Source organism: Culex pipiens, chromosome 2 (genome assembly GCF_016801865.2).
Source record: "Culex pipiens pallens isolate TS chromosome 2, TS_CPP_V2, whole genome shotgun sequence".
Classification (NCBI taxonomy): Eukaryota; Metazoa; Arthropoda; class Insecta; order Diptera; family Culicidae; genus Culex; species Culex pipiens.
This window is the reverse complement of record NC_068938.1, coordinates 75,138,409-75,150,197: the sequence shown is the minus strand read 5'-3', so window position 1 is coordinate 75,150,197 and position 11,789 is coordinate 75,138,409. Positions and strand designations below refer to the sequence as shown.

The following is an 11,789-nucleotide window of genomic DNA, read 5'->3' as shown; positions in this document are numbered from 1 at the left end:
TTCAAACACTGTTCTGTGGATTTTTTTGAGTAAAATTGGACAAAACTGGACATGGAATTTATAAAATGATTTGATTTGTGCAAGTCAGTTGAAATGCTGGGGAAGTTTTGAGGATTTCGCGTTATTTTGCTGAGCGTTTAATTATTATCTCGTAATCCCCCCTGGCATCACTTCCGTTGACGGGCAGCCCTCTGCCGGCTCGCGAACCAAACAACGAGAGAGAAAACAAGAAAGAACGCGTCATCTGGCCGGAGAGCGAGCGAAAAGGAAGGAGAGAAGAAAACACACCAACCGAACTCACGCACACAAACAAACAGTTTCAACTTCAACTTCAAACGGACGTTTTTTTTCGGCTGCCCGTCAAATTGCAGCTGCCTGGTTCTAAAATCGCAGAATTTACCCGTTAAAAGTGATCGCAAGTGCTCGAAATCCGCGTCGGAACGTGTCCGCGAGTGTCGTGCGTCGGGGAAAAGTGAAGTTTGGCCGGAAGTGCGAAGCAATCGGTGGGAAAAAGTGACCTTAAATTTCGAACCCGGTGGTTGTTTTCGTTTGTGAAGGGGAGGTGTGTGTGTGCGTGTGTGTGGCCTTGCCAAACGGCTTGCCCTCTCCTGTGAAGCGATTTTTGCGTTGCCTGCTGCGCGGCGGCCGAAATTTTGACGGTTGCTCTGCTGCGATATGTTTGTTTGGTTGGACGAATTCCGCAAGTTTTAGAAAGTGAAGAGTTATTGGAATTTTGAAGTGAGCTGGTTGTGGATTCATGTGAGTATAAATTAAATTTTTGGTTAAGTTGGGCCTTAGGTTAAACATATTTTTGTGTCGGTCTGTTTCGCATTATAACAGGTAATTTTCATGTTGTATCAAGTTTGAAGCATTCAATAGTTTTAATTTCAAAGGTTGAATTATTTAAACCCAACATTTGTATGTGTCGATAGAATATTTTTTAACTTTGCCTGTAAATTTGCAACTAGTTAGGCTTTTAAGCAATTTTTTTTGTGAAATTGTGAAAGTTGTCATGGCAAAAAGGTGTACAAACCAAGTACAAACCCTAAATAATCAGCTTTAAAAATGTTAACCCTCTAACGACCATGGTAATGCTGCACTGAAATTTCAACTTCGAAATTAATTATGTAATGTAAAATAAACTATTTTTTTTTGTAAACTATATTTTAGTTCAGTTCATATTATATCTTTGCACTAGTGCACTTGAAATTACAAGCCAACACTTTAACAAAGCAAAGTTTTTTAAATGCATTTTACACTAGTTCAGTTATCTTCACAGTTCAGTTTTCGAAAAATTTAAGATTCGACAAAAACAAATACCTCATTTAGCAAAAACAAAACTTTCCGTTTTCGTTTTTTTTTTCTCAAAAATTATAAAGCTTATGCTTGAAAGAATGGAAAAACTCAAAAAATATTGCAACAAGCTAGAATATTTTCTGGACTGGAAAAAAAGCAAACCGTTTACTCAAATTTAAACAACTTCATGAAAAATACAGTTCTTTTTAAGTTTAATTTTCTTATATTTAGGTTTAATTCGGATGTTTTTTTTTTTAAATTGAATTTTCTAATATTTAGGTTTAATTTTGCTGATTTTTTTAATTCAGTTGAGACAATCCGGGCTCAAAAGACTCTTGTCTTAGGTGATCTTAAAATGCAAATCAATAATATAAAACTTTATGAAAAGTTTGTTTTTTATCCACAAACAGATAAAACTATGAAAAAAAAAACATTTTCAAACACATTTTTTTTAAATAATTGTGTACAGGAATTGCTTGGTAAAAATTTTCAGAAAAGTATTTTTTGTTTAAATCGTTTTTGGTTCTTCGATGTCGAAAATCTTGAACAGGGACCATCCATAAACCACATGTTGCTTTTTTATAATTCAAAATACCTTTTTTGCAAAAATCGTATCTTTTATCAAAATTTGAGGTAATTTGTAAAACTTTGAGTATTCAACAAGAAAAAACAACTCTAATAGTTAAAATGAATACAAAATTTTGCTTCGTTTGATATCCGTATTGCAAATTATGAAAATTTTGGTATTTTCGAAAAAAAAAACAGATGTTTTGAGATTGTATGCTTTAAAAATGTCTATATAATATCAAAAAATATATTTTTAGAAATGGTTCCACATTTTAAAAATCAAAAAACTGCAACTATTTCACTGAAATCAAACTTTCGGTGGCAATATCTTGAAAACGAGGCATTTTATCAAAAAAAATCTGTTAAATACTTTTTGATTGCAAATTCAAATTTACATAAACAATGAGGACATAAAATTTTAAGTGTGAAACTTCGATTGTGTAATTCACTATTTCTTCATAAGTTCATTACTAGGCGGCAATGCAGGCCAAGTGCGAATGATGCTGATAATACCTCTTCAGTTGACGCTCAGGCGAGGAACATCCTGGAAGGAGCGTCACTGACTACGTCCGTAGTCCTGTTAGATCATACTTGATCAAGACAGTATAGCTCTGGTTCCTTGCAAGTGTCCTATTTTCTTACCTCCACGTTGGCTTGGTTTTCATGATGACCTAGCTGGTGGCCTGTGGAAACGGATCGTAAACCTTTGACCACCGCGGGTCAGAGTCGAGACGGCTAAAAGAAAGGGGCGCGACAATGTGGGAAAGGGAAGTAATTTGTGATTGTAGACGGTATTGTTTTGATTCGCAGTATGTTGAGTCAACTGCTGTGGATGTACCTGAAACATCGCACAACGGGGTTTCTCTTCTCTTCATTCTCAGCTACCACCTATCTTCTGTTTATTTTGTTTCACTGATTTTCTAACGCGGCTTCTGTTTACTATCCTCCATTTGATTTCGATTTTACTCATTTGATTCTCTTATTTCTCAACGCTTTTTCACTCTATTTTACCAATTGATGCTGCTGTAACATACTTTCTGCTTTCCCTTAATTTGGCAGCGATGTCAATTTTGTTTATCATGTGCCTTTTCTTTATTTTTCTATTTGAATAATTTTTCATCTGCCCTATAAATTGCCCTAATACAATCTAAGCTTGTTTGTTACCTCTATTTATTAACTATTGTTAATTTCTTACTTCATACATAAATATCTTTCTTTTACTATTGATTCTTCAAATAGTATATTTCTTTCACTGTACATTGTTTTCAATCTTCACCCTTTTCTTTAAAAACAAGTGAGGTTTGAGCCCTTACTCAATTTATGGAATGGTTTAAGGATTAACACAAATATTACTATTGTATTTTTGGTAAACTTTTATAACATGCTTAGGACCAAAAATTGTAACAAAACACCGCGACAAAAGAAATAGCAACATATAAACACGACTCAACACTAGGAAATACTTAAGGAGAAAACAATACACAGTAAAATAACAATAAGTTTTTGATTTCAAACTAAAAATAAAACAGTTTTTGCTTTAATGAAAATTGATAGGCACACTATAGACGGTTAGGCGCTTATACTTACATCAAACCCTACGTAATGTACCACCCCCGGCCGAGTTAAAATGCGTAACCGGAAAAGAAGGTGTGCATGCCTGGCACGAACACTCAAAGCGTGTTCTAGCGTGCTGCTCGTACTGACTCAGAGCAAGGGTGAGATGTAGGTGTAAGGGCAGTGCGTGTTCGTCGGGAACCTGGTGCATAAGATCGGTCAAGGCCCGTTCTTACACTGAAAATTGCGAATTGCGAATTGCGAAGTTCATTACTAGGCGGCAATTTTTTTTACCATACTTCTAAATGGCTCAAATATGGCGGGGTTTCGTCCTCTAAAACATATGAAAGTACCTTGAAAATCAAAACTACGGATTTTTTTTGGAAATTGAGTTTCTGTAAAAATAAGTTAAAAAAGTTTCCGTGTACCGATTTTTCTGCTTGCCAGAAAATTTCTTGAAAAGTTACAGGTTTTCGAATATTTATGTACCATTTTTGTATGGACAGCTGACAAAATTGTATGGAGACTCGTATGGGTGAACCAACGACACAAAATGGCTTCTTTGGTCATAGGGAAGAAGTTTGAGCCAAATAAAAAAATACAAAAAATAAAAATGTTCGAAATCGGCCGATTTTGTAGACTTGTTGTAAAAGTAGTCCTCTCCTGAAAAATTCATGGAGCTATCAGTAGAGGGTTAATATCAGTCTTCTTATATTTCTTGGTATTGTATGTTAAAGAATAATATTTACAATTTTCTCCCTTTCTTCTCCTTCCCCCGCACACAGGTCGATGGATACCTACACGGAGAGCAGCGGAGTGGACTCATCGCCGGACATGAACTCTAGCGTGGAACTGCCCTCGCCACCGGACGCACGGTGCGTCGTAATGCCGCGCAAGCTCACGTTCGGCCTGTCGCCAGACGGTAACAGCAACGGTGGCGGCGGCAACACTGCCGACTATCGGCGCGCCGGTCTCACCGTCAGCCCACGGAAGCAACCCTCGGTTTCACCACCCTACCGGAAGGTCCGAGCGCTGCGACTGTTCGACTCGCCGGCCACACCCAAGACGATTCTGCAGAAGAGCAAGTTTGGGAAGACGCTTGGCGCTGCCGGGGGAGGGGACGTGTTGGCCAAACCGATCGACGGGACGACGACGGGGTCGTTGATTTGCGAGAAGCCTCGGGCGGTGCCGTTGCACCGGAATTACGAGAATGTGCTGCCACCGGCGAATGTGAACCCGTTCACGCCGCCGGGCATGTTTATGCGGACGAAGAAGCGGACGCGGTCCGGCCAGGACAACAACAATGACAACGGGCTGAACGTGAGTCTGCCGGTGGCGTTCGCCTGCAACAGGATCAATCAGCAGCAGCCGACGGCGGCGGTGGCCGCGGCACCACATCGGGCTAGCTTTGGTCACTTTGGCCAGGTGCAGAAACCCCCGGCGGCGAGTGGTGGCGGGGACGTGCTGAAACCACTCGAGGATGATTACGGAGAAGTTCGACAGGCTCCGAAGCGATTGGCCCTGCAAGACTCGAACATTTCCCGGTACGAGAAGGAGTTTGTCGAGTTGTCGCTGCTGGGCGTTGGCGAGTTTGGGTTGGTCTATCAGTGCCTGAACCGGTTGGACGGATGCGTGTACGCGATCAAGAAGAGCATCAAACCGGTCGCCGGAAGTTCGTTCGAGAAGACGGCCCTCAACGAAGTGTACGCCCACGCCGTGCTCGGCAAGCATGACAACGTCGTCCGCTACTACTCGGCCTGGGCGGAAAACAACCACATGCTCATCCAGAACGAGTTCTGCAACGGCGGAAGTCTGCAGACGCTGCTGCAGGAACGCCCCCTCAAAGAATCCGAACTCCGCACGCTGCTCCTTCACATCGCCGAAGGGCTCAAGTACATCCATTCCAACGATCTCGTCCACATGGACCTGAAGGCCGGCAACATCTTCCTCACCAAAGTGCCAATCCGTCCGGCGTACTCGTCCTCCTCGTCAACCTCCTCCGCCGCCCATCACCCGGACGCCGCCGACGACGGCTTCGAGGACATCTTCGACGACCTCGAGAACGAGTTCGTCATCACGTACAAAATCGGCGACCTCGGCCACGTCACGTCCGTCAACGACCCGCAGGTCGAGGAAGGCGACTGTCGCTACCTGCCGAACGAGATCCTCCAGGAGGACTTCTCGAACCTGCCCAAGGCGGACATCTTCTCGCTCGGAATAACCCTGTACGAGGCGGCCGGCGGCGGTCCGCTGCCCAAGAACGGCGACCAGTGGCACCTGCTGCGGAAGGGCAGCTTCCCGGACGTGCCCACGCTCAGCCGGGAGTTTAACGAGCTGATCAAGCTGATGATGCACCCCGACCCGGAGAAGCGACCGTCCTCGACGACCATCTTCAACCATGCGTAAGTTGTGACGATCTCAGCTTGGGTTAGAACCAATCCTAATTATTGCTCTTTTGTCAAACAGGGTGCTCTCGCCGATCGACTCGAAGACGAAGGCCCAACTCTGCCTCGAGCTCAGCATGGAGCGGCAGAAGAACGAGGTGCTGCTGCGGAAGCTCAAGGAGCAGAGCAAGATGCTCAAGTCGTACGAGCAGGCGCAGACGCCAAGTAAGTAGAGTTGGTTTTTCGTTTTGTTTATGTTGTGTTTTATTGCTGAGAGAAGAAGAATGTCTGGAAGCGATCGTTTTTGCTATGTGAACCTAAATTTAGTTTTGTATTTTATGAATTTTGAGCGTACCTTATATAGAAGGTATTGAATAAATGAAGTGGTCTTCAATCTTAATTTAAAACAATCTCTTATTACTTATATCCGAGCTTTGGACTTAACGAGGGTTATGATGTGAAATATTAGAAGAAATTGAGGAAAAATCTTTAGTACCCAAATACAGGTTATACCGTCACCATTGGGTCTGGGAGGTGAGATTGGGTCATACAAAAATGCTGAAATTTGTATTACCCAATCGCACCCCCAGAACCAATGTCACCCCTGATGACGGAACGGTTTTTATCGTGATTGGGTGTTGGCCAGTCAACGACAGACTGTGCCGGTTGAGAATCAAGGGCCGATTCTGCAACATGAGCATCATGGAAATCGACGCCAATAGCGAGCTTCTTGGCCATGAGTACAGCAAGTGTCCAAAACACGACGTCAAGTTTGTCAACGGCGACTCAAACGCTCAAGTTGGCAAGGAGGAGGAGTTCAGACCGACTTTTGGAATGTTCAGCGCTCACCAGCAGACGGACCAGAACGACCGGCGACTCAACGATTTCGCTACCTCCCGAAACATGGCCATACGTAGTACCTTCTTCCAGCACACCCCCCTATACAAGTACACCTGGAGACCATCAAATGACACGTAGACACAAATCGACCACTTCTCTGACATAATCGACGTCAGAATCTACAGTGGCACGGACCACTGCCTGGTGGCGGCAAAGCAAGAATTTCTCTCGAAAAAACATCTAAAATAAATTGCCGCCAAAGCTAATACCATCATCTTATAGGAAATTTTCATCTGAAAAAAAAAACGCGAGTTCTAAACGATTTTTGAGAATTTTTCGTTGCACAAAAACCTATCGAAATCCGGGTGAGTCCGAAGGTTTCCACCAAATCGCAATTTTTTTTGGGACACACTAGTCTTGATGTCTCATTAGTGATTGTTTAGTAAAGTTATGGTAAGATTGTTTTGTGAAAAATGGAACCTATGATATTGCATATATTTAGAAAGGTATTAAAAAGCATTCGACTATGACAAACAAACAAACTCTTTTTTGACACCGGTTCTCAGAAAATTTTGATGAAAATAATGGATCCATTGCGACTCATCCTTGGATGTGTAATAGGAAAACTCATGAAGAAATCGAAGCGAAATTTTGTATGCTTTTTAATTTTGATTTATGATTGGTTTACTTTTATTTTTTGTTAAAAAAAATACATATTTTAACAAAATACTTTTTTTCAAAAATGTTCAAATTTTCATAATTTGCAATATGGGTCACAAACGTTTTCACAAAAAAAAACTTATTTTTTCGAAATCGGGCCGTGGCAAATATATTTCTAGGTTTCGAAAAACTTTACAAATTGTAATGAAAATTAAAGTTTATTCAACTGAAAAGCAGTTCAAATACATTTTCCTGCGTTTGTAATCATATTTAGCATGTTTGAACTCCTTTGAAAACATTTAAAATTTTCATGAAATACAGTCAGAAAAACGTTTTTTTCGCGAAAAAAAAATTCCGTCGTTACCTCGATATTTCAAAAAACTAATGACTGGAAAGCTACTGAGTGCTTGTAAAATGCATTTTAAAACACTTCTCTCATCCAAATGTTAAAACCTAGGCTTGTAATTTAAATTTCTATTTTTTTTTTTTCAAACGCTTTGAAAGATTTTATGGATTTTTATTATTTTAGATTTTTTTATGAAAATACTTTAATTTTCACAAAATATTTTATTTTTCTGAAAATACTCAAAAATTTCATAATTTGCAATCTGTGTATCAAACGATGCGAAATTCCGATAGATTCGTTCACCGAAATTGTGCAGAATAATGCAGAAGGGTTTAAATCATATATTTCATTCTAAATACTAAAACAGTGAAAATGCGTGCAAAATTTCGAATCGCCTGACACCCGTATAGTAAATTATGATAATTTGAGTATTTTAATGAAATGCTGTATTATTAAAAAAAAATTACAAAATAAAATTTCAATAAAAGTGAAAAGGCATACAAATTTTTAGCTTTGTGTGAAACCCATATTGCAAATTATGAAAATTTTAGTATTTCAGAAAACTGCGGTATTTTTTTGTTTAAGGGGTTACATACATGTAGAAAATCACAAAATTTTATATTACAGAATCTTTGTTAAATCCACTCACAAGATGATTATTAATCACTCCTGAAAGTTTCATGAAGATATTTCATGATTAAACTGAGTAAGAGACGATTTAAGCTCAAAATTTTGCCATGCGCAAAGCGGGCTGTCAAACTTTGTTGGCGTTTTTCTCTAAACCCTGAGTTGATTTACGGGTGCCACGATATCTCGAGATGGGATGGACCAAATTGGCTGAAATTTGAGGTGAAGACTCTCAAGATGTATCCCGTGTGCATGACGAAGCCTAATTTTTAAAATCTGCTTTTTAAAAAATACAAAAATCAAAAACTAACCGTTTTTCATATGAAAAACACAAAAATATTTTTATCTTTTTTTAAAATAAACTTTTTGAAAATCGGGCTTCGTCATGCACACGGAATCGGTTTAACGAGTCTTCACCAAAATTTTGAGCCGATTTGGTCAAGACAGTGTTGAGATATCGTGGCACCCGTTTTTTGAAACTGCTAACTTGAAATTGATATATCCCGGCAATGATGCAACCAAATTTCTTCAAATTTGTTTTGTTAGTAGGTGAAAATGTATATTTCAATGCCCTGAAAAAAAGGATTAAAAAAAGATGCGGTGTGTGCTCATACTAACCCTTGACTTTTTGCCGATATACATGTATGTAACCCTTTAATTATGTTTTGAAAATATATTATATTCTTAGTAAAACATTAACAATTTAACATGATATTCTGTAAGTTTTTTTTATAGTTTTTTCCTACTCTTGCTAGTGCTTTTAGTTAAAGAAATAATTGTTCCTAAATGGATTATGATGCAACACACAGCTGTAAGGAACTCCAAAACTCTGTTATGCACTTCAAAATAACTCATTGTATCTTGATTATTCACAGATAAAACCGAATTGAATTGAATTGAATTTAACATGATATTGGTAGATTAAACAAATTTTAGAAAGGTTTAACAAATGAGTTATCGTCCGTTATCGTTGCGTCAATAATACTATCGTAAACAACCTTGAGCACTATATCTGCTCTTATTTTTGAACTGTAGTTTTTTTTTTAATGGTGACGGCTTTTTTGAAGTTTTTGTACTACGATTTGTATGGAAAATAATAAGCCTCTAAATCTGAAATAAAGGGCACTAAATAGCCTTAAATCAGCACTAAATTTTGACCTACAGGTTTGCCAAAATGTCCGCATGTATTTTCAACTTTGTATGGCGTTTTGTAGGCGCACTAAATCTGGTATCTGGAGCACTAAATAGCATTAAATAAGAACTTTTCTGCTCTTTGATTTTTTCGGACCTTTGACTAATTCTGTCATTTAATTTTCTGCTGATTTAGAATTTAAATTTCTGTCAATTGACCTATTCTGCTATCTCACCTTTCTGTATGTGAACTTCTGTCATTTGGCATTCTGTCGAACAATTTTCTGCCAATTGACCCAACCCGAAGGTATCAACTATCTAAAGGTGGATTAGACAAAGTTTTTTTTAATCCTCTACAACCTAACCCCGCCTTTAGACGGGCTTCGATCTAGAAAATAGCCAAAAATCCATTTTTCAACCAATTTTCGATCTTTAAAAAGCTTTGGATAGAAGACAGGTTGAATGTTTAACTTGTTTTACGTTACTTTGCCAATGTTGTTTTTTTTTTTTGTTACTTTTTAGGGGTCAACTTTGGCTGTTTTTCCAACATTTCCTATATTTTCAGTAAAAAGAAGTATGCAGTAATTATTGTAGTGCCCGAGACTATGCCCCTACGCATTTTTTACAATTAAAATGATGATTGTGCCCTTCTATAGCAGAAAATGTGAAAACAAGCAAAAAATTGAAAAAGTGACTGTTCAAACGTGAAAAAATTAGATAGGCAAAATGTAATTATATAAGGTGGTAGAATATGCCAAATATGTACTACCAAAAACAAACATAAACTAAACAAGACAAAAGCAAATTAAAATACTAAAAATAAAACAAGAAAAACATAAAACAAGAGAAATGAAGTTTTTCGTAGAACAAAAGTTGCTCTAATTGACCTCCTGAACACGGGAAAAATAAAAAAAATCGAAAAAATAGAGGGTTAACCAAAGTCTATTTAACTAATGTTTACTCTAATTTTTCTCTCACCTCTTCCAGTTGGCCGCAAGTGCCGCGGCGTCAACTCAACCGGCGGCGGCACCACGGTCACCACGACGACGACCGTCTCGAGCCGCGACCTGACCGTGTCGGACCGCAAGCTACGCTCGTACTCGCGCAAGAAGCGCCTCGGCAGCCTGATGACGACGCGGCGCGGCATCCGGGACAACAGCAAGGGCAAGGAGTATTGAGGAGAAAATTTTTCGGACGTTGTTTACTCTTTTTTATATTTTTCTAGCACTTTTTTCGGTTATTTAGTTTTTTTTGGTCGTCGAAACAGCAGCACTTTAATTTCTTTTACTAACGTCACTTTACCTTTATTTTTCGATACTCTTTTAATTTTCTAAATTTTAACTCTTTTTTCGCTTTTAAATCATTAATTCCCTTTTCTTTTTGTTTAAACTAATTGAACTCTCTGCTACAAAGTTAGGATTACCTGAAAAATTGCACCCATCTAAAAGTAAAAAAAACAAAGTGTTTCAAAGTTACATTCGTTTTGTTTTCGGAAAAAAAAGTTGAACTAAAGCTAAAAGTTTAAATTGTAAGTGTTCGAATTGTTTTCAAAGAAAAAGATAAGAAGAAAAAAAATACGAACAGAAGCTGTGACTCGTTGTTAAGAGAGAGAAGAGAAAAAGAAGAACGCGTGCCTTTCACCCGCAGATGAAATCATCAATGTGTTACAAATTATACTCCGCTGCACGGTTAATTCTTCGCCTTTTTTTTTGTAGGGCGAAGAAAAGCGCAGCGTTCCAAACCCTAATTGTGATTGTTGATATGAGAGAGAAGGAGAGATATCCCATCGAATGAGAGAGAAAGAGAGAAAAAAAAGTTTCGAAACAGGATAGACTTTAGAGATTAGGATTAGTTGCAAGAGGCACACTCACGCGAAGGTCGCCTTTATAGATTCCAAAAAGAAAGAGAGAGATAGAGGAGGAAGCAAGAATTTAAAACGAGGATGAAAAGTCCAAAGTTGTGTGAAAACAAACGAAAGAAAAAATAATTTGTGATCTAAACTGTAAGCGCAAACAAAGGCGAAAACCGATCTGTATCTGTCCAAATAAAAAGCAAACAAAACTAGCTAAGATAGAATGTGAGCAAATAGAGCAAGATTTAAGCACCTTTTATTATAATGAAAGCAACAAAAGAAAATGAAAAAACAAACATTCAAAGAGAGATGTCTTCTAGGTTCGTAGGTTTAAGCAGCAAACTAGTAACGTGTAAATAATCCATTAAGTTTCTTCCACTCCAGGTTAGCGTGTAGGGAATGTGGCGCCGCGCTGCGGCGATCGAACCCCGTTCGTGGATTCTCGCCGCTCGCGTGCGCCACTTATGTTTAACTGTCTCGCCAATAATGCCATAGAACAGAGAAAAGGTAGTCGTTCCGCTTTTCTAGCTTT

The 11,789-nt window shown here is 38.8% G+C and overlaps 1 protein-coding gene across 1 annotated transcript; it reads left to right on the top strand.

The window, feature by feature from the left end:
- The first annotated feature begins 307 nt into the window (after positions 1-307).
- LOC120421105 (wee1-like protein kinase) lies at positions 308-11,495 on the top strand. The gene is made up of 4 exons (XM_039584257.2): positions 308-759; positions 4,203-5,819; positions 5,884-6,026; positions 10,393-11,495. Coding segments are annotated over exons 1-4 (1,953 nt in total). The 5' UTR covers positions 308-757; the 3' UTR covers positions 10,584-11,495.
- The last annotated feature ends 294 nt before the right edge of the window (positions 11,496-11,789 follow it).

Excerpts from the sequence above, each read along its gene's own strand:
- LOC120421105 (XM_039584257.2), top strand. Across the intron at positions 5,820-5,883 it reads ACGACCATCTTCAACCATGC|GGTGCTCTCGCCGATCGACT; the intron begins GTAAGTTGTGAC and ends TTTGTCAAACAG. Across the intron at positions 6,027-10,392 it reads CGAGCAGGCGCAGACGCCAA|TTGGCCGCAAGTGCCGCGGC; the intron begins GTAAGTAGAGTT and ends CACCTCTTCCAG.